This window comes from Leucopleurus acutus (assembly GCF_964270905.1).
Source record: "Leucopleurus acutus genome assembly, chromosome: 9".
Lineage (NCBI taxonomy): Eukaryota > Metazoa > Chordata > Mammalia > Artiodactyla > Delphinidae > Leucopleurus > Leucopleurus acutus.
In genome coordinates this window covers 85,647,167-85,675,075 of record NC_139144.1, presented here as the reverse complement: position 1 = coordinate 85,675,075, position 27,909 = coordinate 85,647,167, and the positions used below count along the sequence as shown (strand labels likewise).

The following is a 27,909-nucleotide window of genomic DNA, read 5'->3' as shown; positions in this document are numbered from 1 at the left end:
AGATGGCCCAGAGGGGGCCGCTCTCTGCCCCAGGCCCTCCCCCTTGACCTGACTCAGTCCTCCAGGGGAGAGGCAGCCAGCCTCTGCCTCCCAGGGCCTGGTGGCCAGCCGTGGGGAGCACACACACAAGGAACAGCCAGGCCTCTGCGACAGGCCGCACTTTATTTGTTTTCCACCTAAACGGCTCCCAGCTGAGCCGCATGACATGTGCAAAAGCCCCCCAGAAAGCTGGGCCTCGCAGTGTGTAAAAAAAAAAGCCCCCCATGGGGCAGAGCTGTGCAATCTTAAAAAAAAAAAGAGAAATCAGTCCCCCAGGAAGCCTGGCTGGGATCTCAATTGCCCGGGGCCAGGACACGCACCAAGCCTGCTGCTGCTGGGTCCATTTTCTCCTGCGATTGTGCTTTCTCTTCCAAGTCCTTAACGCTCTGGGGTTGTGGCCACCAGAGGGGCCGGATGCAGTCCTCAGTGGCAAGGAGGCCCCGCTGGCAGTGCAGTTTGAGGGCGACCTCTCTCACACATGCAGACACCCCCAGACACGTGCTCCCCCACTGGCCTCAGCCCCGCCAGAAAACTCAGGGCTTCCCTGGCCCCCCAACCTCCAGTTCGCCCTCATGTCACGTCTGAGGCAGGGACACTGCCCTGAGACGGACGAGGCCTTCCAACCCGGGGGGGCAGGGAGGGGGGCAGTGCCACTCCTTCCACCCCCAGGGCAGGTGTTTGTGGTGTCTGATTCTGCGTGCGTGCATCTGGGTGTGGCCTATTTGTGTGTGTGTGTGTGTCTGTGAGTGTGTGTGGCCAGAGGTGGGGGCCGAGGCCGAGGGAGGCACTTCTGGGATTCAGGGCACATTGACTTTGAAGGGGCTTCCAGGGACACTTTCGTCGCCCCACTTGACGATGAGGATGTAGTCCCCTTTCTCCTTGACGGTGTAGGTGACGTTGTACACCCGGTTCCCCATGTGCTTCACATACACCTCCTCACAGGGGGTCTTGGGCCCGTGCACACCCACCATCATCATGTTGGTGCCTGGAGAGAGAGGGAGCGAGGGTCAGGCTCACCCCAGGCCCTTGGGCCCACGTTCCCGCGCACCTGCCCACCCTGGGGGTCTGCCCCCTTTCCCCCCGCTGCCTGCCTGCTTTGCTGCAGTCCACGGTGAAGGAGTTCTTCTGGCCCACAAAGGCCTGGGACAGCCCAGGGCCCCGTGTCACCACCTTGCTGGCATCTGAGGAGAACTTGGGGATGGAGCTATAGCTGGAACCCCGACTTGAGGACGACTTGGTCACAGTCTCCACCAGGACCGTGGATGTTTCGTGAAGGCTGTGGCCTCCAGACAGCCGGGGACCTGAGAGGCAGAGTGGGTGGCCACGAGCCTAGTAAGAGGCCTGCTCTTCCCCAGGCGGTAGGCCGTGTGCCAGCGCTGACAGCCCCGCGTCCCCTTCCTCAGATGCAGCGTGCTAGGAGTGGCAGCCCGTTCCAAACGGCTCCGGGGCAGGCTTATCTCGAGGTCTGGAGCCTCGATGGCTCCCCCCACACCCGACTTCTGGGCTTTGCCTGGGACCCCAAGTCACAGGGTAGAGTCCTGCTTTGAAAAGGAACATGTATCCAACTAATCCTTCACGCAGCTTCCAAAAGGAAAGCTAGCTGAACCTTTACTGAGCTCTGTCTTCTTGGAAGCCAGAAATGTGGGAAGAGGAGGGCAGAAAGTTAAGCGAAAGCTTGGGGAGCCGCCGCAGGGAAAAGGTTAGTCAAGTGATGGACGATAAAGAGCAAGGACTTGATTTTTTTAAATGATGTACATGAGTCCACGTGGAGAATGGGGTGACGTGTAAAGCCAGGCCCACTTTATTCCTGGTAACCTGACCCCGATGTTTGAGGCATATGACCCGGATGTGAATGGCCACTGGAGCCAGCCAGTATGGAATGGGCTGGAGGGACCTTCCCCCACCCAGGACACTCACCTGTGACTTTGGCCTTGAAGGGGCTGCCCACAATGTGCTGGGGGCCACCATACTTGATGGCAATGAGGTAGTTGCCAGGGGCCATGGGAGTGTAAGTGACCACGTGGCCCTCAGGACATTCCCGACAGTCCAGCTGCACCTTGGAGGGGCCGTCGATGGTGACAGACAAGGCCCCCGAGCCCGCATTCAGGGTGTTGACAATGAACTCCGATGACACTCCTGGGGACCAGAGAGGTAGCAAGGGTGTAGACAGGAAGGGCTTGGGGCCCAGAACTGGGATGGGCCCAGGCTCCCCGGAGCAGGTCTCATCAGCGCTGCCCCGCCTCTGGGGCAGACCAATGTCCACCCCTCCTCCCCAGCCCCAGGCACTCACCTGTAGTGCCTCCCTCGAGCCCAGGACCATAGGCTGACACCAAGCCTGGGTCCCCAGCCTGGCTCTGCTCCCCAACTCGGATCTTGAAGGGACTGCCAGGGATGTGGGCACCGTTGAACTTGACGTCAATGGAGTGGACGCCATTCTCATGGGGGATGAAACGGATGGTGTGCTTGTCTGTGGGTCAGACGTTGGTGGGTGAGCCTTTGTCCTTCCCTCCCCTTCCCAGAAAGTCCCAGCCTGGCAGGGAGAGGGCCAGCTCACCACTGTCCAGCTCGGAGACGTAGCACTCCTCCACCGCACCCGAGGGCGTGTGCACCCTGGCATCGATCACGCCCCGCGCACCGTTCAGCTGCACCGCAAAGGACGCCGGCTGGTTCACCTTGAGCCCCGTCTCCTGCAAAGGCCACAGAGGGTGCTCAGACTCCTGGCAGGGTCTGGAGGGCTCGTCTCTGCAGCCCGGCACTGATCTCACTGCACGCCCAGCCCAGCTCAGGGAGGCTCTGAACAGGGCTGTGATGGGAGGTGGAGGCAGGGTCTGTGGCCTTGGCATCCACCTGCTATGAGGTGGGGCCACCTGGCTGTGGCTGGGCATGGTGGGGACGACACATGATGTGCCCTGTCCTGGTTGAGGAGGTAAGATCCAGAAACCATAAAGCAGGCCTGTCAGCAGAGAAGCCAGTGCTAGGACGGTGCTGTGTGTGGACTGCAAACGGTAGCTGGGATGAGGAAGGAGGGGTGTGGCCTAGACTGCCCTGGGGGCACTCGATGGGGGAGGTGGGCCGATGGGGAGGCTCCCAGGGGAGGTGAAGATTGGGGCACAGAGCCCAGTTCTAGAGTAGGGGTAGGGGACAGGGGAGGAGAGGCACAAGGGCTCCTGAGGGGCAGCTAGAAGGGGGAATGGAGCCCCCTGCTGTACAGACACTGGGAGAGAGGGGACATCTGTCTGTCTGGACCTTCCAAGGTCACCGCTAAGTCCCTGGCCACATGGGCCTGCCATCCTCTACTTCTGCCCATCTCTCAGTGTGGCAAAGGGGCCCCCAGGCACACACCTGGAGGCTAGTGACAGTGAGACGGCGAGCGTCGTCTGAGAGGGAGGCCACGGGTACCACAAAAGGGCTGTCTGGGATGTGCTCATCGTTGAACTTGATGGAGACTTCATAGTCACCTGGGGAGGGAAGGCCAGTCAGCACAGGCCCCAGGACTGGGGACAGCAGGGTGGAACCCCCTCCACCCTGGCCTCATCCCAGAACAAGCTCCTGGGTCGGGGCTCAGCTCTGGAGACAGACGTGCATTCCCAGGAGTGTGGGGTGGAGGGAGACAGGGCAGAGAGAGAGCGGCAGCCCAGGTGAAGAGTTGGTTCAGTAGCCCCATCTCCTGCCTGGGCGAGCAGAAACCCAGTCTGGAAGGTCAGGCGGGCCCAGCCCCGTGGTGGACACCCACCTGGTTCCTGCACAACATAGGAGACCCCACAGGAGCCATCTTTGCGGTCCTCAAATGCGATCTCCGCCTTGCTGGGACCCTCCACAGCAATAGACAGGCCCCCAGCACCCGCTTCTCGGGTCCAGATGCTGAACTCGGCTGCAGATGGAAACGGGACAGGGGCAGCTCCTCAGCACCATGGTCCACCCTGGTGGCTGCCCTGCCCCCGCTCCCCGCCCTGGCCCCCTGGCCCTTACCTGGCACGCCGGCCACCCCTCGCTCCAGCCCTGTGCCTCCAGCTCGCACCTTATGGGCACCGCCTTCACCCAGTGGCCCCACGGTGAACTGAAAGGGGCTGCCTGGCACATGCTGGCCGCGGTACTTGACGGTGACCGTGTGGGGCCCCATCTCCTGGGGCACAAAGCGCACACTGTACGCGCTGTCCTCTCCCTCCACGATCTCTGCGGCTTCCGTCTTGCCTGACGGGCTGGTCACCTGTGCGGTCATGTCCTGAGAGCTGGCCTCACCTGCAGCAGGTGGGGAATGTCAGGGCGACACGGGGGCTGCTCCTGGCCCTGGCCCTTCCCTCCCTCCCTCCGTAAAACCCCCTCCTCCACTCAGACCAACAGCCGCCCCCTCTTGTCCTGAGGGACGGAGAGCCCAGCCTCCCTGTGAAGACCCCAGCCCCGCCCTGCTCACCCTCCTGCTGCCGGGTGATGCTGCCAAAAGAGCCCAGGCGTTCCCGGCCCAGGAAGTCCCCGAAGACGGCGGGGAAGGGGTCTCCGCCAACCTGGGTGGACTCCTCCACCCGCACCTCACGCTTGGTCTCCCCGCCCCGAGTCTTGCTGATCTCCGTGCGCTCTGTGCGGGTGTACGTGTGGCTGCTGCGCGTGAAGGTGCGCGTCAGGCGCTCCTGGGCCGACACCATCTGGAACCAGTTCCCTGTGCGACGCATGGAGCCCAAGGCGGGGAGGAAGGTAAGAAACGAGCCAGCAGGACAGAGACCGTGGGGGCAGGCCCTGGGCCTTCCCCATTGCCCTGCTCCCGCCCCCACCCCACCCCCCACCCCCACCCCCCGGCTCCTGCCTCCCACCTGGGATCTTGAGGTTGAGGTCACAGGTGCTGCCGATGGTGGCAATGGACGGCGCCTGCCTGCGCCGGGTGATGCTTTCCTTCATGCGGCCCTCGCCTGTAACCTTCACCGTGAAGGGGCTTCCTGTAGGGGAGAAAGGGAGGGTCGGGCGTCTCAGATCACTCGTCGCTGGCCTCCTGGCCTGTCCCAGCAGCAGCCCAGCGCCTTACCAGGCACGTGCTTGTCGGCAAACTTGATGTTGATGATGTAGGTGCCGGGTTCCGTGGGGCAGTAGGTAACTTTGCATGTGCCGTCCTCCATATCCTCACAGTTGATGTCCACCTTGCTAGGGCCTTCAATACTCAGCCCCAGGCCCCCATAACCTAGCGGGGAACAAGGGACACGTCTCCCTCAGTCCCCACTGCTGTCCTGCTCTCCCCTCCCCAAACTACAGGCTCCGTCCAGAACAGGCACCCAAGGTGTATCAACCACTAACAAAAGATGCCTCAGCAGGAGGAGAAGGGGTGAGCCAGGCGCTGACCCAGAGGGTCGGGGATAGGTAGTCTGGAAAATTCCTCAGGCAGGCCTCTTGGGTTCTAGTGAGCAACGGAGAGACAAACTCAGTAAAGCTGGGCTTTCTCTGAAACATGGGAGAAGTGACATGGGGACATTCACTCTCCCCAAAGGGGCCCCAGAATGTGAATCTCAGCAGAGACTGGGCCAGGAAGTTCAGGGAGGAGTGTATGGCCAAGGGGCACTGGGCAGGAAAGGACTAGTCGTCACTGGCGGCACCAGCTGAAATGAGGGGTCTCTGGGGCAAGAAGCACCTGCATTACGAGTGTCCACGATGAACTCCGCCACCTGGAACGTGTGTCCCTCGGACAGGCCCTTGCCCCAGACCCGCACCTTGCTGGCATCCCCGATCTCAGACGGTCCCACCAGGATCTTGAAGGGGCTGTTGGTGACGTGCTTGCCGCTCTTGCGCACGCTCACCACGTGCTCCCCAACCTCCTTGGGGGTGAAGGAGATGCCTGTTGGGAGGGAGGTCAGGCATGAATGGAGCCCTGGGCCTGGCAGTGTTCCTTTGCGGCTGCCCCCGCCTTCCTCGCTCCCCCCACCCCGCCGGGCCCCTCCCATGGCCCCCGTGCTCACCAATGTGCCGGTTGGGCAGGCGCTTCAGCAGGCAGGGCTCCTCGTTGCCCGAGGGGGCGCGGATGCTGGCGGTCAGCAGGCTCAGGTCACTCTCGGTGATCTTCAGTGACACATCCGTGGAGGTGCCCACGTTCAGCTGTGACGTCCTCATTGAGTCATCACCTGGAGGAGAGTTGGCATGTCAGGCAGTGTGACTCCAGGCAGGCCCTGCCCTCATGGAGATCAGGAGACTTCCTGGCAGCCCCTGCTGGACTCAACAGAGACTGGGGACCACCCAGAGGCACAGAGAGACCAGGGAGAGCGCAGTCTCCATTCACACCCAGCTCCCCTGGGGATGCCCCAGTCCTGAATGGGTTAAATCCCTAATTTACATGAATGTAAATCCTGAGTCATGTGATTGCATGGAACCAAAAAACTAGACGGCCAGACAGCCCATACCCCTTTCCCGCCGTGTGGCTCTGATCAAGTTGCTTAGCCCCTCTGGGCCTGCTGGCTTCCTCATCTATCAAAAGGGATTATCAGTACCCTGACTTAAAAAACTCAACAAGATATGTTTTCAAAGGGTGGCTGGATGTTTCTCACCTGCTCTAGAGGATAGAGTGTTCCTTACATTTATCCAAAAATGACCTCTTCCACCTCGAGGGGGCCCTACCCTAACGCCCCGGTGACTTACTTGAACATGCTGGGCTTGCACATCCGTTGTGTGCTGGGGTGTGTGTGGCAGGCTGTGTGCCCACACGTCCACCCACCTGTGATCTTGGCTGTGAAGGGGCTCCCCGGAATGTGCTTGTCGTCAAATCGCACGATGATGCTGTAGTCTCCAGGCGCCGTGGGGAGGTAGGACACGGTGCAGGTGCCATCCTTGTTGTCCTTGCAGGTGATCTCTGCCTTGGACGGGCCCTCCACGGCCAGGGACAGACCCCCTGTGGGTGGAGGAAGGGCTGAGATCAGAGGTCCTGCCCTCACCCCTGCACTGGCTGCCCCCACCCAGCTCCCCTCACCTTCCCCAGCATCCTTGGTGACGATGGTGAAGGTGGCCGGCTTGTTGACCATGCCATGGCTCAGGCCTGGCCCATAGGCACTGACGTGGCGGCTGTTGATGGCATCCACGTAGAACTGCAGGGGGCTCCCTGGGGGTGGTCGGAGAAAGGGGGCTGGGTCAATAGTGAGGACAGGAGCTGCCTGAGCCCACCTCGGCCCCTGCACCTCCCCACAGGCTCCCTGCTGAGCCCTGCGTCTCTGCCACAGGGGCCTCCCACCAGGGCACCAGACTTCCCAGGCCTCACATGGTGTCTGCACACAGCAGGTGCTCAATAAAGATTTGTTGAAAGAAGGCAGATGAGGGTGAAGTCACTATGGGCTCCTCTCAGCCCAGCCAAGCCCAGCCTGGCCCCCGACTCACCAGGGATGTGGTTGCCGTCATACTTGATTCCCATCTGGTGCAGGCCTTTCTCGGTGGGTGCGTACCTCACCGTGATGGTGCCATCCTTGTTGTCAGTGATGCTGGGCCGGGCGGTCTTCCCAGAGGGCATCCGCACCTCCCCTGCCAGGCAGAGGGTTAAGTGGGGGACCCCAGTTTCTCCTACCTCAACCCCCTTTGCTGTCCCAGGCTCCCACTCCTGTGTGGTTCTGCTTCTACCCCAGAGGTCAGGCACCAGGAGACAGCCTGGAGCATCAGGATGAACCCTGACCTGGGAGACAGAAAGCTGGAGTCTGAGTTCCAGCTCTGCCCAACTTGCTGTGTGACCCTGGGTAGCTTGCTTCCCTGCTCTGGGCCCCAGCTTTCATCTCTAAAGAAGGAGCTGGGCCTGGACGCAGGTGTCCTCCCTTTGAGCCCTCATGCCTCAGGGCCCCGGGGCAGTACCTGTGAGCTCCCCTTTCTGCACAGTGAAGGGGATGACCAGGTTGAAGGGTCTCAGCATGGACTCCATTGGCTCCACGGGCACCACTGGCTCCTCTGTGGCCTGTGGCAGGTGAGAGGGAACAGTCATTGGCTGGGGAAGGCCTGGGGAGCTTGGCCTGAGCCATGACTGAAGTCAGAGCAAATGAGCAAAGAAAAAGATGGTTAATGGTGAAGCCAGAGGGCAGGAGAGGCGTGTCAGCTGCAAGAGAAGAGGTGCCGCGCCCAGCCTGGGGATCCGTCTGCCCAGCCTGACTCCCGCCTGCTCCCCCAAGATGACCCCAAACCATGCCCCAGTCCTGGCCCCTGAAGAAGAGAAGAAATGAAGGAAGAGGAGGAGGGGGGCGAGGTGTGGCGCGGGTGGGAGGTGGCAGTACCCAGTGTGCGGGGTAGGTACTGGGCCTGTGCAGCCGCTCAGAGTCAGAGCGCTCCTCCACGCGGGGCATGGAGTCACACGCCTGGGAAGCCAGGCGCGGGAGGGCACAGGACGCAGCAAGCCGGTACATGCCAGCTCGAGTGACCACGAGCTGACGCAGAGAATGGCCCAGGGACCTGAAGTCCCGGGCTGCCCACAGGGCAGGATGGATATCTTGGGTGCTCTACCCTCTGGAGGGCTTCATCGTCCTGCAGGGCCACCCTGGGGAGATGTACAGGGACAGTGGGCCCGGGGGTCAGAAGGAACACGGCAAGTTCCACCAGAGAGAGCTGACCAACCACCAGAGGGGCCAGAAGCAGGGCTGTGCTCACCTCCTGGGTTGGGAGGCTGCAGGGAAAGCAAAGACTCGACTCTGGGGCACTCTCTGGGTCCCGGATCCATCAGACGTGGGGACAGGTTCTGGGATCCCCTGCTACCACTAAGAGGGCCCGGCCCACCTCCCCAGCCGCCCTAGTCCCACTGTGGCCGCGGAGCTTACCAGCACGTGGAAGGGACTGTTGGGGACGTGCTCGCCTCCAAAGCGGATGGTGATGACGTACTTGCCCGGCTTGGGCGCTGTGTAGTAGATGTCGAAGGTGCCGTCGTGGTTCTCAACCACATCCACGTCAAGCTCTGCCCCATCCGGCGTGGACACCGTGCACGTCACCTTCCCCTTGCCTGCTGCCTTGGCGTCCACCGTGATCACCGTCTCCTCCCCAATCTGGATGCGGGGGCCCAGGCAGGCACCTGCCACACAGGAATGTCCGGTCAGGGGTCCGCGGGCCTGTGCCCAGCCCCTCGCAGTTCCCCCGCAGTTCCCCGCTCTCCCACCGCCTCAGCCCACAGCAGAAAGAGAGGAGAAGGGGCACTCACCCAGGCCGTGGCCTCCGATGGACACTGGAAATGGAGAAGAGTGTAAGCCACGCAGTGCTCAGGATGGGGGGGTGGGGGGTGGGGGGAGGGGCAGGGGCAGGGGAGGCGGGGTGAGTGCCCACCTGTGACCAGGCACTTGCTGGCGTCCCCAGTGGGCAGGGCGTGGATGCGGAAGGGCGAGTAGGGGATCTCATCGCCGCCATACTTGATGGTGATGGTGTACCGGCCACTCATGTCCGGGAGGTAGGACACGGTGTACGTGCCATCCCCGTTGTCTCGGATGTTGGCCTTCTTGGGCTTACCCTCAGGGTCCTGGGGGAGGAACAGAGGTCAAGGCCAGCCTGTGCCCAGAGCCTCAGCTGAGAGGGGGGCGGCACATGGACTCACCAGGATCTGGACAGTGAGCAAGCCCTCCCCAGCATCCCGGGCATCGATGGTGAACTCCACAGGCAGGCTGGCAGGGATGCCAGAGGCATTGAGCCCGGGGCCGCTGGCCCGCACCTTGCTGGCATCGTGGGCTGGAAGCACCTTGATCTTGAAGGGGCTTGAGGGGCAGAAGGGATGGACAGTTGGCTCAAGCTCTGGGGCAAAGGGAATCCCGTCTCGTTTGGGGCCTGGAGTCCTCCCCACATTCATGAGCAGGGGAGATGACTCCTGGCAGGGAGGAGGGACCAGGTCACAGCCTGAGTCTGGGGGAGGGTCACACAGCTGTGCCCCTGACAAAGTCTGAGCATTTCTTCTCCATTCTCCAGGAAGATGCCGTGAATTGTTTAAAGAGGAGGATGCAGGAGGCTGCCCTCTCGCACCTTTTTGTAGCTACATGGTGCCTTTTCCCAAGGCACTAATTTTGTAAATTTTGCATCTACATGGGGGGACAGCCCAGCCAGAGGAGAGCCCCTGGGGCTGTGCCACCTCCAGGGTGGAGACAGGCAGGGGGCCCTGAGGAAGAGTGGGATGGGGCAGCAGAGATGGGATGAGGCGAAGACAAGTAGGAGGGGTGTTTCCAGGGCTCTGCAGTGGCCCTGCAGGTGCGGCCCTGGTGGGAGCTCCCCAGAGCTCAGCACAGCACAGGAGCCCAAAGCTGGGCCTCACCTGCGTGGCACCTCCTGGTCGGCATACTTGACAGCGACTGTGTAGGGCCCGTCGGTGGCTGGGGTGTAGTGCACGGTATGGGTGCCATCTCCATTGTCACGCACCTCCACAGGCTCAGCCACACCTGGGCAAGGGGAGCAGGGTCAGCAAAGCCTCTTGGCATCACTTCTGCCTCCCTCCACCCTGCCCCAGACATTCCATACCTGTGGGGCTCAGCACGGCCACCTGCAGGGCGGCCCGGCCAGCTTGGCTGCAGTCCACCTTGAAGGTCTGGGGTACCCGGGCCCTGACACCGGCTCCCAGCCCTGGGCCGGAGCACTTCACCTTCCCAGGGTCCACCACATCCTTCACTGGCACCCGGAATGGACTCCCTGCAAGGAGACGGACATCAGCCCCTACCCACCTGCCCAGGAGGGTCTACCTGACACCGACGAACGAGGAGGAGGAGGACGCCTTCCCTGCCTTTGAAATGCCCCAGGGAGACCAGACCAAATGTGCAAACGCTTAGGGACTTGCTAAGAAAATGTAAACAAGGAAAATAAGCTTGGCTACTTGGCTACAGACTGCGGCTGGGCAAATCCACTTATTTAGACCACCAGCCTGGAAGAAGGCCTTCCTAAATTAATAAAATGTTAAAAGTGGAGTATCTGTAACAGAAAATGCATTTTTGCCAGCGTGAAATTAGATAAGGAAGAGAAATGTCCAATTTCAGCAGGCCCGAGTTATGTGATAATTGAAGACATAACCCCGCCCTCCCCACCCCTACCCCTGCCCTGAGCAACTCGGCCATGCAGGAGGGCAGGGGGGTTCCTTGCTTTGCAGACAGTGAGAGGGAGAGGGTGTGAGAGGCTGTCCTTGCTGAGCCAGCAACAGAGGCTTGCACTGTGTCTGAGTGACCGAACCCACGAGGTCTGGCGCTCCAGACAAAGACACCAGTGCTGGACCTCTGGGAACGAACTGCACGCACCGCCCTGCCTCTTGGCCGTGACCGCAGCACCTTGCCTGCTCCACGTCCTCCCTGCCGGCTGGGCTCGGGGCTTTCCTGCTCTAGGGATGAGTCCCCACACCCGACTTCCTTCCAGTTTCTCTCTCGCTGAGCAGGCCTCCTGCTGCCCTCCCTGAGTCCCACCCACCCTGTGCACACCTGGGATGGGCCGGCCCCCGAAGGTGATGTTGACGTCATAGTCTCCAGGGGTGAAAGGGATGTACTCCACGGTGCAACTACCATCCTTGTTGTCCTTGCAGGACATCTTGGCTTCCGACGGGCCCTCGATGGCTAGGCCTAGGCCCCCAGTGCCAGCTCCCCTACAAGATGACACCCCTATATCAGCTCCGCTAGGGCCAGTGAGTGGGGATGGAGAAGCTGAATGGGGGCTGGGGGCCCAGCTGAGAAGGGACCAGCTACAGGGGTTGGGACACTGGGGGAGCTTTGCACCCTTGACAGGGGATAGGCTGGGGATGAGGCACACACAGAAGGATGAAGGGGGAGGCCAGGTGGCTGGGATCAGGGTCAAGGTTAGGAAAGGCGGAGGGAGGAATACCTCGTTTCCACAGTGAAGCGGTTAGCCTTGTTGACCAAGCCACCCTCCAGGCCTGGCCCAAAGGCCCGGACGCGAGTGGGGTCACAGCCCTCAGTCACGCCCACTCGGAAGGGGCTCTTGGGCACAGCTACGTCATCATACAGCACCTCCACCAAATGCACTCCTGGAAGCCAGCCAAACGGTGCAAGTCAGGGTGTGTGAGGCCCCTACCTCCCCAACCCCTGAAAATGCCGGCATCAGATCCCCACCGTCCCCGCTCAGCCCAGCCCCTCACCCTCTTCGTAGGCCGTGTACTGCACTCGGTAGGTGCCATCCCCGTTGTCTGTCAGGTAGGTGTCCGTCTTAGCGCCCGAGGGGTTGAGCACGCGAGCCGTCACGTGGTTCCCACCCGTGGCTGTCAGGGATCTTGCGTCCACAGTGAACTCAGTGGTCACCTCACGCAGGACGCCTGGCTCCCAGGAGACGAGAGCTCAGCATAGGTTGGGGGCAGCCTTCACACAGCTGCTCACCCCAGCGCGCCCTCCCTCCCCAACTCCGAGGCCTCTCCTCCTCCCCACCTGCTGCTCCCCAGCCTGAGCCCTGCCCGCCTCGGCCCTGCGAGCTCCGGGCCCCGCCTCCCACTGCCCCTGCCTTCGCTCCCCTCACCACATACTGACACTCTGTTCACCTGAGTCTCCCCACCAGGCTGTGCGCCCCTTGAGGGCGGGTCTGGGTCTTAGGTTCCTCTGCACACCCCGCCGTGCCTAGCCCAGGGTCTGGCCCCCAGCAGATGGTAACTCACAGTCACCGAGCTGAGCTGAACTGTCTCCTGACTCTTGTCACCCTCAACCCCAAAGCTTTCCCTCTGTACCATGGAGAGCAAGGTTCTTAGCTTTCTCAGATCAGCTGATGAAAGTTGCGAATCTCCCCAGGAAAATGCAGTTTTGCCACAAGACCGGAGGTGAAGCTCCGCGTCCTGCCTTTGGCTCAGGCGCCTTCTTCTGGGGTATCTGAGCCATAAAGACTCAGCGCTGCCCCAAAGCCCTCCCTTCCCCCGCCACAAGCCCTCAGCCCCGCTTCCCTCCCTCCCTGACTGGCGATGCGACCAGCTCCAGGCTCCTCTCTCACTCACCGTGGGGCTCCACACCGGGTCCCGAGACCTTGACTCCACTGGTGTCGACAGCGGGCTGCACATGGACGCGGGTGGGGAATTTGGGTACGGGGTGCCCGCCATACTTGATGGTAATGGTGTAGGTGCCGGGGAAGGCGGGGCTGTAGGTGATGTGGTAGGTGCCGTCGGCATTGTTGTGGATCAGCACCTCGGCCTTGACGCCGGCGTCCGACAGGATCTCGATGGTCAGCTCAGCCTCGCCCGCCTCCGAGCAGTCCACAGTGAAGGTGGCTGCCTCGCCAGCCTTGCCGCGCTCCAGGCCTGGACCACTGGCCCGCACCTTGCTCGGGTCGAACACGGGCCGGATGGTAGCCTTGAAGGGCGAGCCGGGGATGTGGGCTTCGGCAAACAGGATGTTGATGGTGTACTCGCCCGGCTCCGTGGGCAGGTAGCTGACAGCACACGAGCCATCGCCATTGTCCTGGCACTCGATCTTGGCCTCGCAGGGGCCCTCCACGGTCAGCCCCAGGCCACCCGTGCCCGCCCCCTTGGTGTCGATGGAGAAGGGCGCTGGCGTGCCTACCAGCCCGCCCTTGAGACCAGGGCCGTAAGCACAGACCTAAAAGAAGGAACAGGTGTGTGGATTACCTACACCTGACCTCGCCCACGAGGCCTTCATGGCTCTCAAATCAGCTAAGCGCTTTCAATTGTAGCAGCTACCACAGGCTGAGTCCTTATAACAATTCCAGGCGAGGAAACGCAGGTAGAGAGATTAAATAATTTGTCGCAGCTGGTGGACCTGGGATTGAAGCCCAGGTCGGATCCAAGGCCAGGCTTTTAATAGCTGAGCTGTCTCGATATAAGCTTTTATATGTAGGATGGATAAACAACAAGGTCCTACTGTATAGCACAGAGCACTATATTCAATAACCTGTGACAGGGACTTCCCTGTCCATCCAGTGGTTAGGACACTGTGCTTCCACTGCAGGGGGCACAGGTTTGATCCCTGGTCGGGGACCTAAGATCCCACATGCTGCTCAGTGCTGCCAAAAAAAAAAAAAATCCTACGACCAACCCTAATGGAAAAGAATATTAAAAAAATTATGTACATATATGTATAACTGAATCACTTTGTTGTACAGCAGTAATGAACACAACATTATAAATCAACTATACTTCAATAAAAATACAAAAATCAAAACCAAACAAACACTAAGCAGTCTCAAAGGCAGGTCCTGAGGTGGGGGACTGCCTCGGCCCTGGGTCCCCGGCTATGCTCACTCCAGGACGTAAGGCCCTCTGGCCTCTGCCCCTGTGACTTACCCATCTTCGCTAGAAGCCCCCAACTCCCAGCTCCCACCAGCCCCTATTTCCTCACCTTGGAGGGGTCAGGGGGCAGGACACCCTCCACGGCGAAGGGGCTGCCAGGCACCGGGTGACCATCGTAGGTGATGTCCACCTTGTAGGGCCCCTCCTCAGGGGGCATGTAGCGCACAGCCTGGGCTTCAGCTCCACCCCCGGGCTCCAGCTTGCAGGGGATGGGTCGTCGGGAGGGTGAGGTCATCCGCACGTCCAGCTGGCCCTGACCGCCAGCCCCTCGTGTGTTCACAGAAAATGCCTGTTCTTGACCCACAGCCACCTCTGTGTAGACGGCAAGGGACACCGTGAGCAGAGACTGCAACCCACTGCCCCCCCCGCTCTCCTCACTCCCAGGGCAGCTCTTGCCCCACTTACTGCTGTTGAGGCCTTGAACTTTGACTTTGCTGAGGTCCAGCGGGGGTGCCACATTCACCACAAAGGGGCTCTTGGGGACAGGGTCTCCACCATAGGTCACTGTCACTGCCATGTTGCCCTATTGGGTACAACAGGAGGTCAGAACTGGGTGGCTTGGCACAGCCTGGCGACATGCCTTTGGCCGATGTGGACCAGAGGCTCAGAGATCCACAGCGAGAGAGGATGGAAGGCAGGAAAGGGCAAGATCTGGGAGGCTACATGCAGAGCGGGCCCTGTGAGACTGAAGGAAGGAGACCCACGACCCCATAGCCGGGACGGGTGGAGCATGGAGGGGGCGGACACACCTGCTGCACGGCCGTGTACTTGACAGTGTAGGAGTAGTCGTGGTTGTCGATGATTTCAAAGTCTCGCACAGCTTCTCCCTTGGCAGCCCCGGCAAAGTGCACGTCCAGCTTGGCCTTGCCGGCTCCCTTGGTCAGCACCGTGAAGTGAGTGGGCTTCCCAACTTCCACACCTGGGGAGTCACCCCGAGATGGTGGTGAGGGGCTGGCGGCCACCCAGCCCCACCCCCAGCCCAGTCCAGCCCCGACTCAGACACCTACCTGTGCGGTTCAGCCCAGGGCCCTCAGCCTTGACCTTGCTGGCATCATGGGATGGGTCCACCTTGATATGGAAGGGGCTGGCAGGGATCTCCTGGAGGGAGAAAAAGCTTGGTCAGGGTGGACACGAGCAGTCTCTGAATAAGTGCCCTTTGTTTCCCCTGAGGCACGCTGCCTACACATAGGAAGTGCGCAATCAACGGCTATAGAATTGTCCCCAAACGACTGCCTCTTAAGCTGCTGACTGAGATGTGGGCTGGGGCAGGGTGGGGTGTGCAGCCACCCGTGACAACCAAAACCCAAGCGTAGGGTACCTGGTTGGCAAACAACACCATGATGGTGTAGCGGCCGGCCCCTGGAGGTGTGTACTTGACTGTGAAGGTGTCATTGTCATTCTTGATGATGTCAAAGTCGATGTCAGCCTCTGCAGGGCCCACCACGCCGGGGGCACACTTGATGCCAATGCTTACATCGCCTGAGGGGAGGCAGGCACGAGGCCATGAGCGGGGGGCTCAACGACCTCCTGCACTTGACCAGTCCCCCTACAGCTGGGACCAGGTGGAGGGTGCCAGCGCCTCCCACCCAGACCCCGCCCGGCCCCGCACCACTCCCCGGTCCTCAGGGCACCTTGCCCCGCCTCGCTGCAGTCCACCGTGAAGTAGGTGGGCTCATTAGCCTTGAGGCCTGTCTTCTCCACGCCAGGGCCGTACACCTTCACCCGCTCGGGGTGACTGCCCTCTCCCACGTTTACCTGTGGGGAAGAGTCGATGGTCAGCACGGTGCCCCTTCCTCAAGGTCTATCCCTTTCCCCAGCACTTCTGAGCCCAGCCTTAGCAGGACCAGTTTTAGCATCTTCGCAGGGGCCTTGAGGTGGGGAGCGATGACAGGGCCCAGGGACGGCCAACATCTCCTGCGTGAGGTTCCGCCCTCCCTCTGGGGCCCCTGGCAGTGGGCATGGGCAGGGAGCAAAGGACATACCCGGAAGGGGCTCTTGGGGACGTTGACGCCTCCCCAGGAGATGATGATGGTGTGTTTAATAGGCTTGGTGGGCACGTAGGAGCAGCGGAAGGTACCATCGCCGTTGGGGATGACCTTGATGTCAATGGGGCAGCCCTCTGCGTCCTGTGGGCGTCACCCAAAGCAAGGTTCTTGGAGTGCCCCGGACTCCTAGAGCACCAGCGCCCTCTGCTGGCCGTGGGCCATCCTCCTTACCCACCGCCAACCCATTCGCAGGCCCCGCCCAGCCACAGACCTCAGACCGGGACAGCCTAGTGCCACAAGCTCTGGTGGCCAGGGCGCACCCTGGGAACAGGGAGGCCAGGCTCTAGACCATCTGTGTGGCCTGGTCTCCCAGCCTAGGTCTCTGAAATGTGTTGTCAGGGGAAACGCTCAGCTGAATCAATGTTCCTAAAATTGAATAAATAACCTTTTAAAGAAGAAATCATCCTCTTGGACCCAAGAACATATTCATTAACCTCTAGGGGTCAGTGGACACCACTGTGAGAAACCAATGTCTTACTCAGTCAAATCATCTTTCAATTGCAAATTATTAGTACAAAAATATACATTTGGTAAAATATGTTTTTAAGATTATCATCAATAAGAAAACACAAAATTTAAATTTTTCATAGTTCTAATGGATCCATGAGAATCAGTCCTGTGATGCCTGGAGGCCCCTTTCTCTAACTTGCCCCCCCACCCCCCAGGGTCCCTGCTACAGCGGCGAGGGGCACAGAGATGGGGCAACACCCCACCTGGGCATAGAGCTTCAGGTCTCCCTTGCCAGCAGCACGGGCATCAATGGTGAACTCTGCTGGCTTGTCCACGATGCAGCCAGTGGGCTCTAGGCCGGGCCCAAAGGCCTTCACCTGCGCAAGGGCAAGACCAGAGGGCTGTGTTGGGGACTGGAGGAGGGCCTGTTCACCTTGTCCCAGGCCCGCAGGAGCTGGGACCCCCACCTTGTCCGGGAAGCAGTCGGGTGGAGCTGGCTGGATGTGGGCAATGAAGGGCGAGTCTCGAATGTCCTCATCGTCGCAGATGACGTGCACGGCGTACTCCCCTGGTTCTGTGGGCCAGTACCGCACGTCGCAGGAGCCATCTCCCTTGTCATCACACTCAATCTTGGCCTGTGAAGGGCCCTCAATGGAGAAGCCTAGATGAAAGATGGGGAGGGTCAGAGGGCACAAGAAGCAACTTGGATACTCAGGCAGGTCCCCGGGGCATCGCTCTCCCGGCGTCACCACCCTGATCACCCCACGTCCCATCTCCCAGTCTCATCTCGAAACTCGCTAGCACTCCCACCTCCTGACCCCAGTCACCCCCCACTTCCCACCTGTCACCACCCCAGCCACTTACCCAGCGTCCCCACCTCCGTGCCAATGGCCTCCACCACAAAGTCGGCTGACTTGCCCACCTGGCCAGTTTCCAAGCCGGGACCCCAGGCCCGCACCTTCTGCACTCCTGCCTCTGGGCTCACCTGCACCTCAAAGGGGCTGGGCAAAGAGGGAGCTGGTGTCCATGCCGGGAGCTGCCCCCACCAGAGGTACTCGTCCCCCTCCCTTCCCTCAGAGTCCCAGGCAGCCCGCCTCCCTCTCCCACCCTCTGAGGGTCCAGACCTGGAGGCACGGGGGCCGCATGGTGCTTACCTGCGGGGAATGGCATAGCCGCCCCATGTGATGGTCACCACGTACTTGCCAGGCACCACGGGGTAGTACTCGCACTCGAACACACCGTCCCCAGCCTCCCGCACCTTCACCGGCTCCTCTGTGCCTTCTGAGAAGGTGTGGGAAGTGGGGGGTCAATATTCTGCGAGTCCCAGCTGCTCATTCCCCTCCCGGACCCCTGGGACCCAGGTCCAGCCTGAGGATACTGCTGCTGGTAGGCACTGTGTAACAGCCCAGGGCAGCACACCGGCGAGAGCAGCATTCCCAGCTTGCACACTGGGAGACTGAGGCAGAGGTCAGACAATGTGCCTAAGGTCCCAGGGAGCCTCCGGTCAGTGTCTCTTTGGAGCCCCCCGGGGGGGCGTGGTGCTGACCATCACTGCCCTCAGGGGCTCAGAACCACTGGCTGTATTTCCCCCCTGTGCCCCGACTCCCACCACGGCCCCCTGGCACTCACTTGGTCCCTTGACTGTGACCTTGAGCTCCCCGCTGCCAGCACCCTTGGTGAACACCTTGAAGTCAGCCACCTCTTTGACACGCACGCCCTTGGGCTGCAGGCCCCGCCCAGAGGCGCGGCAGGCGTTGGGGTTACAGGCTGGGAGAGAGAAGAGAGGTGAGGCTGGGGGCGCCGAGGGGCCCTAGACAGAGCCTCAGCCCTCACCTCTCATCCCCCACCTCGCTGTGCACAGTCCTCCTGACGCCCCCCAGGCACAGGCCATGGCCTCATGCAACCCTCCCCCGTGCTCCCTGGTGCCCCCGACACAACCATGGCTGCCGAGACTATGCTGGGCAGGGAGCTGGCCACGGTGCCCCCAGCCCCCCTCATCAGGCTGCTCACAAGAAACCCTCCCCACCAGGCTCCTTGGAGTCAGTGTCGCTTGGGACACAGGCAGGGCAGAGCCTGAGCAGAGACTGGAGCAAAGAGAGACAGGGAAGGACCTTTCACCTACCCCAAGGCCACCCACCTAGAGCCATCTGAGCCTTCTCAGAGCCACCATAGCAGCTTTAGGAACTAAGTCATGCCACAAAACACTCAGCAACACCATGGAACAAGAGATATGCATATAACCGGAAGCCTGCCACAGATCCCAGGCAATGCATGAAAGTCAGCCTGCCACAGAACACTGCTAGTGGCAATGAACCCAGACTTTGCTACTGAACACAGGCCGAAGAACAGTGATCTCAGCCTGCCACGGAACACAGACAATGGCAGAGAATCCGGGTACTGCCACAGAACAGGCAACGGCACGGAACCCGGAGCCTGCCACGGAACACAGGCAATGGCACGGAAAGGAGGTCTCATATCACGGAAATCATCAGGCAAGTGGCAAAGAAACTAGATCTGCCACAGAACATAGGCAAAGGCGCAGAACTTGGGGCCTGTCACAGAATGCCACAGAAGGGGGGGCGATTCCACACCGCTTGGGCCATGCCACACAGCACAGGTGAGGCCAGTCAGCTATGGCCATGCCCGGCCCCGCCTCCACTGGAGTGTACTAACGTGGCGCCACTCTCCTGGCCTGGTGGACGATGGGCACGGAGGGGGCGAGCGGCGGCAGGGGCTCTGAATGGCAAAGAGAGAACCAAGTGGGGGGTCACTGCTTGAGGGCCTGGCGTACAGGTGCTCACGTAAATGCCCCCCACCCACGTGGCCCTGTCGCTTCCCCCTCAACCCTTCCACAGTGGTCCCTGTCTGGTATCCTTCACTGCAGCCTCCTGAGCCTCCTTGGGGGCAGGGGATGGACAGACGAGCTCTCGAGAGCTCCACCCCTTGGCTTGCTCTTCTGCCCATTTTAAGCCTTCAGATGGCTCCCCACCCGCCCCTGGAGGTAGTGCATCATTTCCCGTAAATCCTCAGACGCGGAATTCGGTGGCAACGCTCTCTGTGTCCTGGCGTCGGGGAGGGGATCATGCGGATGGGTGGAGGGCCTTTACCTTCTGCCACGTGGACAGGGAAAGGGCTGCGGGTGATGGGGGCACCGGCGAAGGCCACGTGCACCGTGTGGGGTCCCTCCATCACAGGCCTGTACGTGCAGCGGAACGTGCTGTCGCCCTTGTCCTCCAGGGCCACCTCCACTGTGTCTCGCCGGCCCTGCGGGTCCACGATCACCACGGCAACATCACCAGTGCCGGCCCCTGTTGCGACAATGGCCATCAGCCCTCATTCTGCTTGGGGCTCCCTCACCCTGAGACCACTGCCCTCTGGCTGGGACTCTGCCCCAGGCCCCCATGCGTACGCCCCATGCCCAGTCAGGGGGTGTCAGGTGTAAGGGGGCCGTCCTCACCCGCGGTGTAGATGTCAAAGTAGGTGGGTTTGTTGGCCACGTTGCCCACGGGCTCCAGGCCAGGACCACGGGCTGACACCTTGTTGGCATCCCCCAGGGCCATGCCCACGTTCACCTCGAAGGGGCTGCGTTCGATGTTCTGGCCAGCAAAGAGCACGGTCACCTGGGGGTCAGAGGCCAAAGGTAAGCTTTTAGAGGAGAGCAGCTCTGAGAGGGGGTGGAGGAGCAGAGCAGAGCCAAGGAGGGTGGGAGGCGGGTGGCCGGTGCACGGGGGTGGGGCGGGGTGCGAGCTGAGACAGGGGTCCATTCAGCAGAGCCAAGGATGTGAATGGAATGGGGAAGACGGGGGCGGGGGGGGGGCCTATAGGGAGATACCTTGTGCAAGCCGGCGACCTTGGGCACGTAGGAGACAGCGTAGGTGCGGTCCTTGTCGTTGTTGGGAACCACCTTTGCCTATTGGGAAGGGAAAAGATTGGCAGTTAGAGCCCCTCCTGAGCCCACAGCTCCTGCAGCCCCCATGGTGAGGCGTCCCCCATCTCCAGCATAGAGGGTAGCTCTGGCAGCCATCTCCAGGCCACTCCAGTTGTTGGCCTGCGGTCCCTGTCCAACCCCCAATGGCCTCTCCATACCTCCTCGGTGTGGCCCTCGGGGTCCTCAATGTAGACCAGCACCTCGCCCACGCCAGCATCCACTGTCTGCACGGTGAAGTGCGCGGGCTGCAGCACGGTGTTGCCCTGGGGCTCAATGCCTGAGGGGCGGAAGGCAGAGCCAGAGAGTTTAGGGAGATCCATCCTAGCCTGTGCCCAGCTGCCCGGGGAGGGCTGTTAGGGCTCAGTACATACCAGGTCCGTAGGCAATGGCCTTCTTGGGGTTCAGCTGCTTGGAGCGAACAGGGGCACCAGGTTTGAGTTTGGCCTTGGGGAACTGGGACAGGTAGGTCATGACAGAATGCTCATCCACGTTGGGGTCCACAATCTCCTCGGGAGCAATCACCTGCCATGAGGAGGAAGGATGTTAGAGGATGCCCTCCTTAGCCAGGAACCCCGGTTCTCACCCACATTCTGACCAGGTACCCTTATAGACCCAACTCCACCCTTGGCCCTCTGGCGCCTTTACTCTCCCACCGCCCCGTCTGCCAGTGTACCTGGGGCACCCCGAGCCAGTCATCCGCCTGCTGCATGGCCTCCCGGGCGTTCTCCACAGGCTGGTTAGGGTCCCAGGCCTCCCAGTCAGGGCAGAGGCCTGGAGAGATGGCGGAGGGAGGCGATGACTAGGGGAAGCAGTCAGCCAGCATACAGAGCATTTGCTCATCCAACACCCTCATGGGCTGTGGGTTCACACTCCCTCCCATGCAGCCCTAGGCCCCTGATCAGCCAGGTTCCTGCTGACCCCCGATGTTATAGCCCATCAGCTGGGATGCCCATCGCTGTTTAGAGGCACGGCAGCCCTTCCAAGCACCAACAATGAGGGCTTTCTGCCCCGGCTGACGCAGCCTGGCACCAGCCCTGCCAGCCGGCCTCCTGCCTACCAGGCCCCAGCACCGACCCTGAACACCAAACCCCTGTGAGGGCATCCCTCGCAGACCTCTCCTGCCTCATCCCAGCTGCCTCCGGGTGGGCAGTCCCCGTCCCACACATGCTTCTGACCCATCGCCTCGAAGGCCTCCTCACAGCTGCCCTGAAGTCCTAAGTCTCCAGGCACTTCCCACAACAGCCTCAGAGCATAAGACTCTCTCTCCTCCCTGACTTCCCCCTTGGGGAAATGGAGGCACTGAAGGGCCTGTTTGGAGAAGATGAGTTCTTCTCTCCAGCCACCCAGAACCCAGCCCTTCTAATGGGAGGAATGCTGAGGCGGCCGCAGGTCACTCCTGGGAAGGGGTGCAGGGGTTAGGGTGTGCTTGGTCCAAGCCAGAGCTGGAGGAGGAGGGTGCTGCTCACTGGCGGGGAGGGGGCCCGCTCAAAGGCTGGAATCCATGACTGGCCAGAACAGCTGAGCTCACTGCTGGCAGCCGCACCAGCCGTGGGCAATGGCTCAGCAGCTGGGAATGCTTCCCAGGCGGCCAGTGCCCCCGCCTCCCACTCCCTGCTCCCCAGCTGACCCCAGGCTGAGGGAGGATTCGCCCAAGGGGACATGGCTCCCCAGAGGCAGAGCTGACCGATAGGGGTGGAGAAGACCTATCTTCTCAGGAGATGAGGGTCAGAAAGGAAGCCGCACGAGGGGTACGGCTCTCGCCTGTGATGCCTCAGTCTTCTCATGGGCCCTCAGCTGCCCCCACCTGAGCAGGCCAGGGCCTACATCGACAGAGGGCAGGGCTGGGTCACCTGCCACTGGGCAGTGTCACATCAGCCTCAGCCCACATCATCCTGGGCTTCAACCCCTTCTCAACGCTGTCCCAGGGGCTCACAAAGAACAGCCTTCTCTGGGTCTAAGTCCTGGCCTTCTTTGGAAAGCCAGAGTCCCACCACATTTGCTTTCTGCTGGCTGAGCAGAAATGACACCCATGTGGCAAAGTAGGAAGCAGGGAGTTGAGGCCCTGGGCTCTGGTTCAGTTCTGCCACAGATAAGCTGTGTGATCTTGGACAAGTCACTGGCCTTTTCTGAACCCCAGTGTCCTGGCCTGTAAACCCTTTTCCTGCCACTGCAGGATCTGGCAACTCATCAGGAAGGGTCTAACTCCAGCAGTGATTCTCAGCTGGGGCAGGGGGTCCCGATCCCCCAACCCTGGGACATGTGTTCTGACAAACACAAGCCTCGGCATCACCAGCTCATCCCAGCCCCGCTTCCGGGCTCAAGGATCCATGGTGTGCCGCCGGCCCACTTACCAGGGGCACAGTTGTCCACCAGGGCGCCCAGAGCTTTGCCATCCTGCCAGTCACGGTTGAAGTTGGTGATGGGCAGCTGGGGCACCTTGTTCTGGATCCAGCCGAGTAGACGCTGCTTGGGTGTCTGCTTTCGGGCATCCTCATCATCCTCATCCTCCCACATGGGCATGGAGATGGAGTAATGCAGGATCAGTGTCCAGATCAGGCCCAGGATCAGCTTCAGGTTGCCATCTACGATAGCCTTGCTGTCTGCGGAGCGGAGAGGCGATCTGGACTCGGGAGGGCTCCACTGCTAGCACGGTGCCCTCCCCTCCCCCGCCCAGGTCCTGAGGCTGCTGCTTGAGCGCTGGGTCAGGACCTACTCCTTCTCTGACTACCAAATTTTCCATCCTGTGAGGCCCGGCCCTTGATGGACCCCTCCTCTCCCTTCAGAATGAGGCTGCCTCCCAATGTGTTCCTTCAGCGTGTAGTTTCACCTCTTGCACGGCACTTGTGCGAGCCTCCTAGCAGGCTATAGGCATCCATGCAGTTATGCAAGATTGTAAGGCTCTCGGGGGCAGACACTGTTTTGTTTCGTTTCCTTTCTTTTTCTTTTTTTAAACAGTTTTAATGAGGTACGCTTGATGTACAATAAACTACTTATTAGAAAGTACAACTGGATAAGTTTTGACACGTATATACCCACAAAGCCATCACCACAAATCAAAATAATAAACATATCCACCCCTCCTCAAAGTTTCCTTTCCTTTGTGATCCATCATTCCTGCCCCTCCTGGTCTCTCCTTCCCAGGCAACGACTGACCTGCTCTTGGTCGCTATAGATTAGTTTGCATTTTCTAGAGTTTTCTATGAATAGAATCATACAGTATATACTTCTTTTGTCTGCCTTCTTTCCCTCTAGATACTGTATCTCATGTCTACTCGGAGCCTAGAACTTAGTAGAATCTCAATAAATACTGGTTGAATGAATGAATATTTTAAAAACTGAAGTTGGAGAGGAATGGGACCAACCTGGTTCCAGCCAAATTCTACTCTGAACGCTATAAAAGGTTTTAGGAACAAAGTTCTTGGAGGAGGGGGTGGGTACAGTGCACATTCTGTTAAGGCTTGAAAATCGTGTTTTCAAATGATAGGGACCAGTTAGATTTCACAAGAGCCGGGGGGAATGTTACCCATGTGGACTCAAGTCCACATGGGGGCAGCCGAGGCTCTCGACCCATCCCCTCCTTTGAGGAATACTATGGACCAGAACTGGTACCCCAAGATTTGGGGGGCCTAGTTCCCTTTTAACAGCCAGAGAGAAATATCCAGGAGCCAGGAGTGGCCTGGAGTATAGATCATTGGAAACCAGCTTACTTGTAAAGGACAATGCAGGCCTGAAATCAATCAGCTTCCCAGAGCACTGCTTTTAGGAGGTTGGGAGGGGGTGGGAGAATCAGCCTTGTTTACTGGTGTTGCCCAAGAGATGGGAAAGGGTGGGGCTGAAGGTGCCCCCTTACGTATCTTTTCCTGCCCCCCACCAGATCTTGGGGGATGGCCTTTGGAGGGTAAGGCCTGGGGAACCCCAGTATCCCCCCTCAACCTGCTCCCAGGAGGGGAGTCTCAGTCTCTCTGTCCCTCTGGCCTCGGGCTCTGGCCCCCTTGGCTCCACCACCCTTTCACTGATTCATCCTTCCTTCCCCAGCAGCTCCCCAGGCCCGCCCCCTCTACCCCTGGCTCCACTGCAGCACAATGGTTTGGCAGCTTGCAGATTCCATGACACGCTCACTCCCAGCCTCCTGGTGCTTTGGTGCGGTCTCTCTCAAACACACACAGGCCCACAACACTTTCGCAGTCTTGACACCCAGGGCCTCACAGCCTCTCACAACCCTGACAGCCTCCAAAGCTGGTGCTTGCATGCCCAGAGTGCTACTTGCAAACTGCAGCCAGATCCCTGGGAGGGAGGCCTTGAGGCTGCTGGGGCGGGGGGCGGGGGTACCGGGAGCGGGGGCGTCAATCCTATCTGCCGCAGGGAAAGGTTTCTCCCCAGCAACTGGCCCTGGGCCAGACAGCAAGTGGTCCCGGTCAGCAGGAGAGGGGTGGGCCCAGAGTCCCACTCTAGGAGCAGTGACCTTCTTCTCCCTCCTCCCCCTCAGAGGCCAGGCAGAGGAGGGGAGCTCTGCTCAGGCCGGGTTCCCTCCTTCCCACCCCAATGGGGATGCCACCAAAGGGGTGGGAGGAGCCCCAGAGCCAGTCCCTGAGGCCACCCCAGGCCTCAAGTGGAGGGGGAGAAGAGAGGGCCCAGCGAGGGAGGTGCCGGGACAGCTGCTGCCCCCTCCAGCCCCTCCCTCGGTGGTTGGCTCCAGGAGAAGGAATAGCAACTGGGGAACAGCTGCGGGACAGAGCTGCCGCATAGGCCTCTTTGTTCGGAGGGGCTGAGGGGCTGGCGGGGTAAGGAGGGCACACAGCTCCTTCCACCCCGGCTGAGTACCCCTACCTCCTTCAGGGGGACGGCTCAACCCCCAGCTCCCGCCCCACTCCTAGAAAAGGGCGTGGGGAGCTGTTCTGACCTCCTCCCAGGCGCCCAGATTCAGTCCTGAGACGATGCCCAGAGACGGCCCCTGCCCCAACCCCTTCCTACCACTCAGCGGGACAGAGGAAACCAGAGGAAGCACGATGCCCGCCTGGCGGGGAACCACCCGTTACAACTTCTCCAGGTTGGGCAGCCCCTGCCGCCTGTGCCCCCTCCCATCCAGCCTCAGCCTCAGGCCCCAGCAGCTGAATTGCTGACAGCTTATCTCATCCGGCGGCGGGAGCGAGCCACTTGGCCCAAATGGGGAACAATTCCCTGCAGGAATGGGAAAGGAGGGTTCCCTCCCGCCCCCAAACCAGCTTTTGCTTCTTCCCCCTCTGTTCTGAGACGGCCTCTCCACACACAGTTGAGCCAAAGGGGCCGGAGCCAGGCACCACCATGGGGGAGGGGAGAGGTGTGCTCTCAGGAAGGACGAGGCCTGGAGAGGGGCCGAGCGCCCTGCAGCGGGGAGGGGAGGGGAAGGCTGAGCCATTTCCTACGAAGCCTTGTTGAAGCCCCAAGCTCTCCCCTCGAGACCCCACCTGGGACCGTCAGTCCAGTCGGTGAAATCCCAGCTGCCGGGGGCTGACAGGCCCAGGGCTGACTCCTCTCTGACCCTGGCCCCCGGCAACCCCACGCGCTCTCAAGCAGCCCTCACTCCCACTACACACACCGGGGCCCCTCCCCACGCCCTGTCCTCAGGCTTGTCCTTCTGGAAAGCTCAGAGACATCTGCTGTGTCACAGCGGCAGGGCTATTTCCAGGCCAGAGCGGGTGGGGTGGGGGTCAGTATTGGGGCAGGAGGGGGTAAGGCCTAGAGAGGGGACTGGCCGGGGCAAAGGGCCCCGGACTGAGCTCAGCTGCTAATTCCGGAGGCCTAGAGATGCCCCGAGGGAGAGTGGAGGTGGACAGACCTTCCATCATCTGAAGAAGTCTCTGGGGCAGCCTGGGGGGCACCGGACGCCCTGTGAAACTCCCCTCCTGCGGCCCTGGGGTGCACCCCGCCGAGGGGCCCTTTCCTGCAAATCCCATCAGGGCTCTTAGGAGCTCGCCACAGGGGTAGGGCTCTGCCCCAGGCCCCCGGCCTGCAGGGATGACGGCAGGGCGGTGAGGGGAGGGCCAGCTCCTACCCTCTCAGAGCCCATCCCAGGTTCCCCAGCTCCCAAGCCTGGGGTGCCTCCCCACCCCCACCCAGCGCTGACACACCTTCCAAATCTGGTTACACTCAATGACTTCCTCCCTTTTTCAGGCCTTCCCTCCCTCCCCTCAGCCCAGGCCGTTTGAGCTGCAGCCAATCGGGGCTTAGGGGGTGGGCGGGGGCCGGGCGTGGACGGAGGGAGCCCCCTCCCCGGCCGGCTGAAGCTGGTAGGGGACAGGCAGGGGTTAAGGCTCTCGGATCTCGCTCAGAGCCTTTTTAGGTTTCCGAGGCTGGGCCCTGCCGGCCCTGGCCCCTGGGCCTGAACCCAGACGCCGAGAACATATGCCCGCGGGGGACCCGGGCCCCGCGCCCGCCCGGCCACTAGCTCTCCCCCTGCTCCCTGGGATCGGGCAGCGATTGGGACCCGCCTTCAGCCGCTCCTCCCCGGTGGAGGTGCTGGGAGGCTGGGAAGCCATTTGCTTTGTTTGGGGGGAGGTGCCCCCGGGAAGCAGTAATGGGCATTGGCCCAGTCCTCTCAAGCCTGGGCTGGGGGTACGGGTGGCAGGAAAGGGGACGAAGGGGAGAGGCGGGTTGGTGAGAGTGTGCGAGGGAGGCTGAAGCTGGAGGGCTCAGAAACTGTCGGGTCTGGACTCCCCTGGGGCCGCCTCGGGATGCCGGCCGACCAGAGAGGGGTGCGAAGGCAGGACCCGAGGGGGCGTGCATCGGCGGGCGGGAGAGCGGGGACAGGGTCCTCTCCCGGCGCCGGGGCTCTCTCGGCCCTCTCTCGGCTCCCCGCGCGCCCACCCAGCACCTGAGTCCTCTGTTCCCGTGGGCCAGCCCCTCCTCGGGGCACTTCCCCCTCCCCGCCCGCACTGACCGATGGACACGAGCTTGATGTGCTCGCGCTCGAGGAACTCGAGGGCCACGGACACGTTCTCCAGCTTCATCTGGCGGAAGTTGGGGCGCGGGTGGAACTTGCGGTACATGCGTTTCTGGCTGAGCACCTCGAGCAGCGCGATGAGGCGCAGCCCGTCGCTGAGGTCGCGCTGCAGGTCGGTCAGGCGCTTGCCCACGCACTTGAGGTGCTCGTTGCACCAGCGCGTGAAAGTGTTCTGCTGGATCTTCTTCCACGGCGCGTCCTCCGCCAGGTCCTTCTCCGTGGACGGCATGTCGTCCGCCTCGTCGCCCAGGCCGAGGCCGGGGGCCTCGGAGTAGCCGCTGTTGTTCATCAT

The 27,909-nt window shown here is 61.2% G+C and overlaps 1 protein-coding gene across 2 annotated transcripts; it reads right to left on the bottom strand.

Annotated features, from left to right (window-relative positions):
* Positions 1–742: 742 nt before the first annotated feature.
* On the bottom strand, positions 743–27,909 carry FLNC (filamin C; the record flags this gene model as incomplete). Of its 2 annotated transcripts, XM_082846045.1 has the most annotated exons (48): positions 743–1,024; positions 1,131–1,340; positions 1,957–2,175; positions 2,330–2,506; positions 2,594–2,726; positions 3,382–3,497; positions 3,773–3,910; positions 4,009–4,278; positions 4,451–4,693; positions 4,845–4,967; positions 5,054–5,206; positions 5,651–5,854; positions 5,976–6,137; positions 6,725–6,898; positions 6,977–7,105; positions 7,378–7,518; positions 7,840–7,939; positions 8,253–8,333; positions 8,790–9,037; positions 9,164–9,187; positions 9,286–9,475; positions 9,551–9,707; positions 10,256–10,379; positions 10,459–10,626; positions 11,400–11,560; positions 11,797–11,959; positions 12,071–12,244; positions 12,908–13,505; positions 14,265–14,527; positions 14,621–14,738; positions 14,965–15,134; positions 15,223–15,313; positions 15,534–15,694; positions 15,847–15,970; positions 16,198–16,341; positions 16,974–17,087; positions 17,178–17,371; positions 17,575–17,711; positions 17,865–17,991; positions 18,340–18,477; positions 19,818–20,018; positions 20,168–20,330; positions 20,543–20,620; positions 20,797–20,915; positions 21,010–21,160; positions 21,312–21,409; positions 22,990–23,234; positions 27,551–27,909. In XM_082846045.1, the coding sequence occupies 48 exons, from the start codon at positions 27,907–27,909 to the stop codon at positions 837–839; spliced, it is 8,163 nt and encodes a 2,720-aa protein (XP_082702171.1). In that variant the 3' UTR covers positions 743–836. The 2 variants fall into 2 exon arrangements, with proteins under 2 accessions (XP_082702171.1, XP_082702172.1); XM_082846046.1 differs by lacking the exon at positions 8,253–8,333.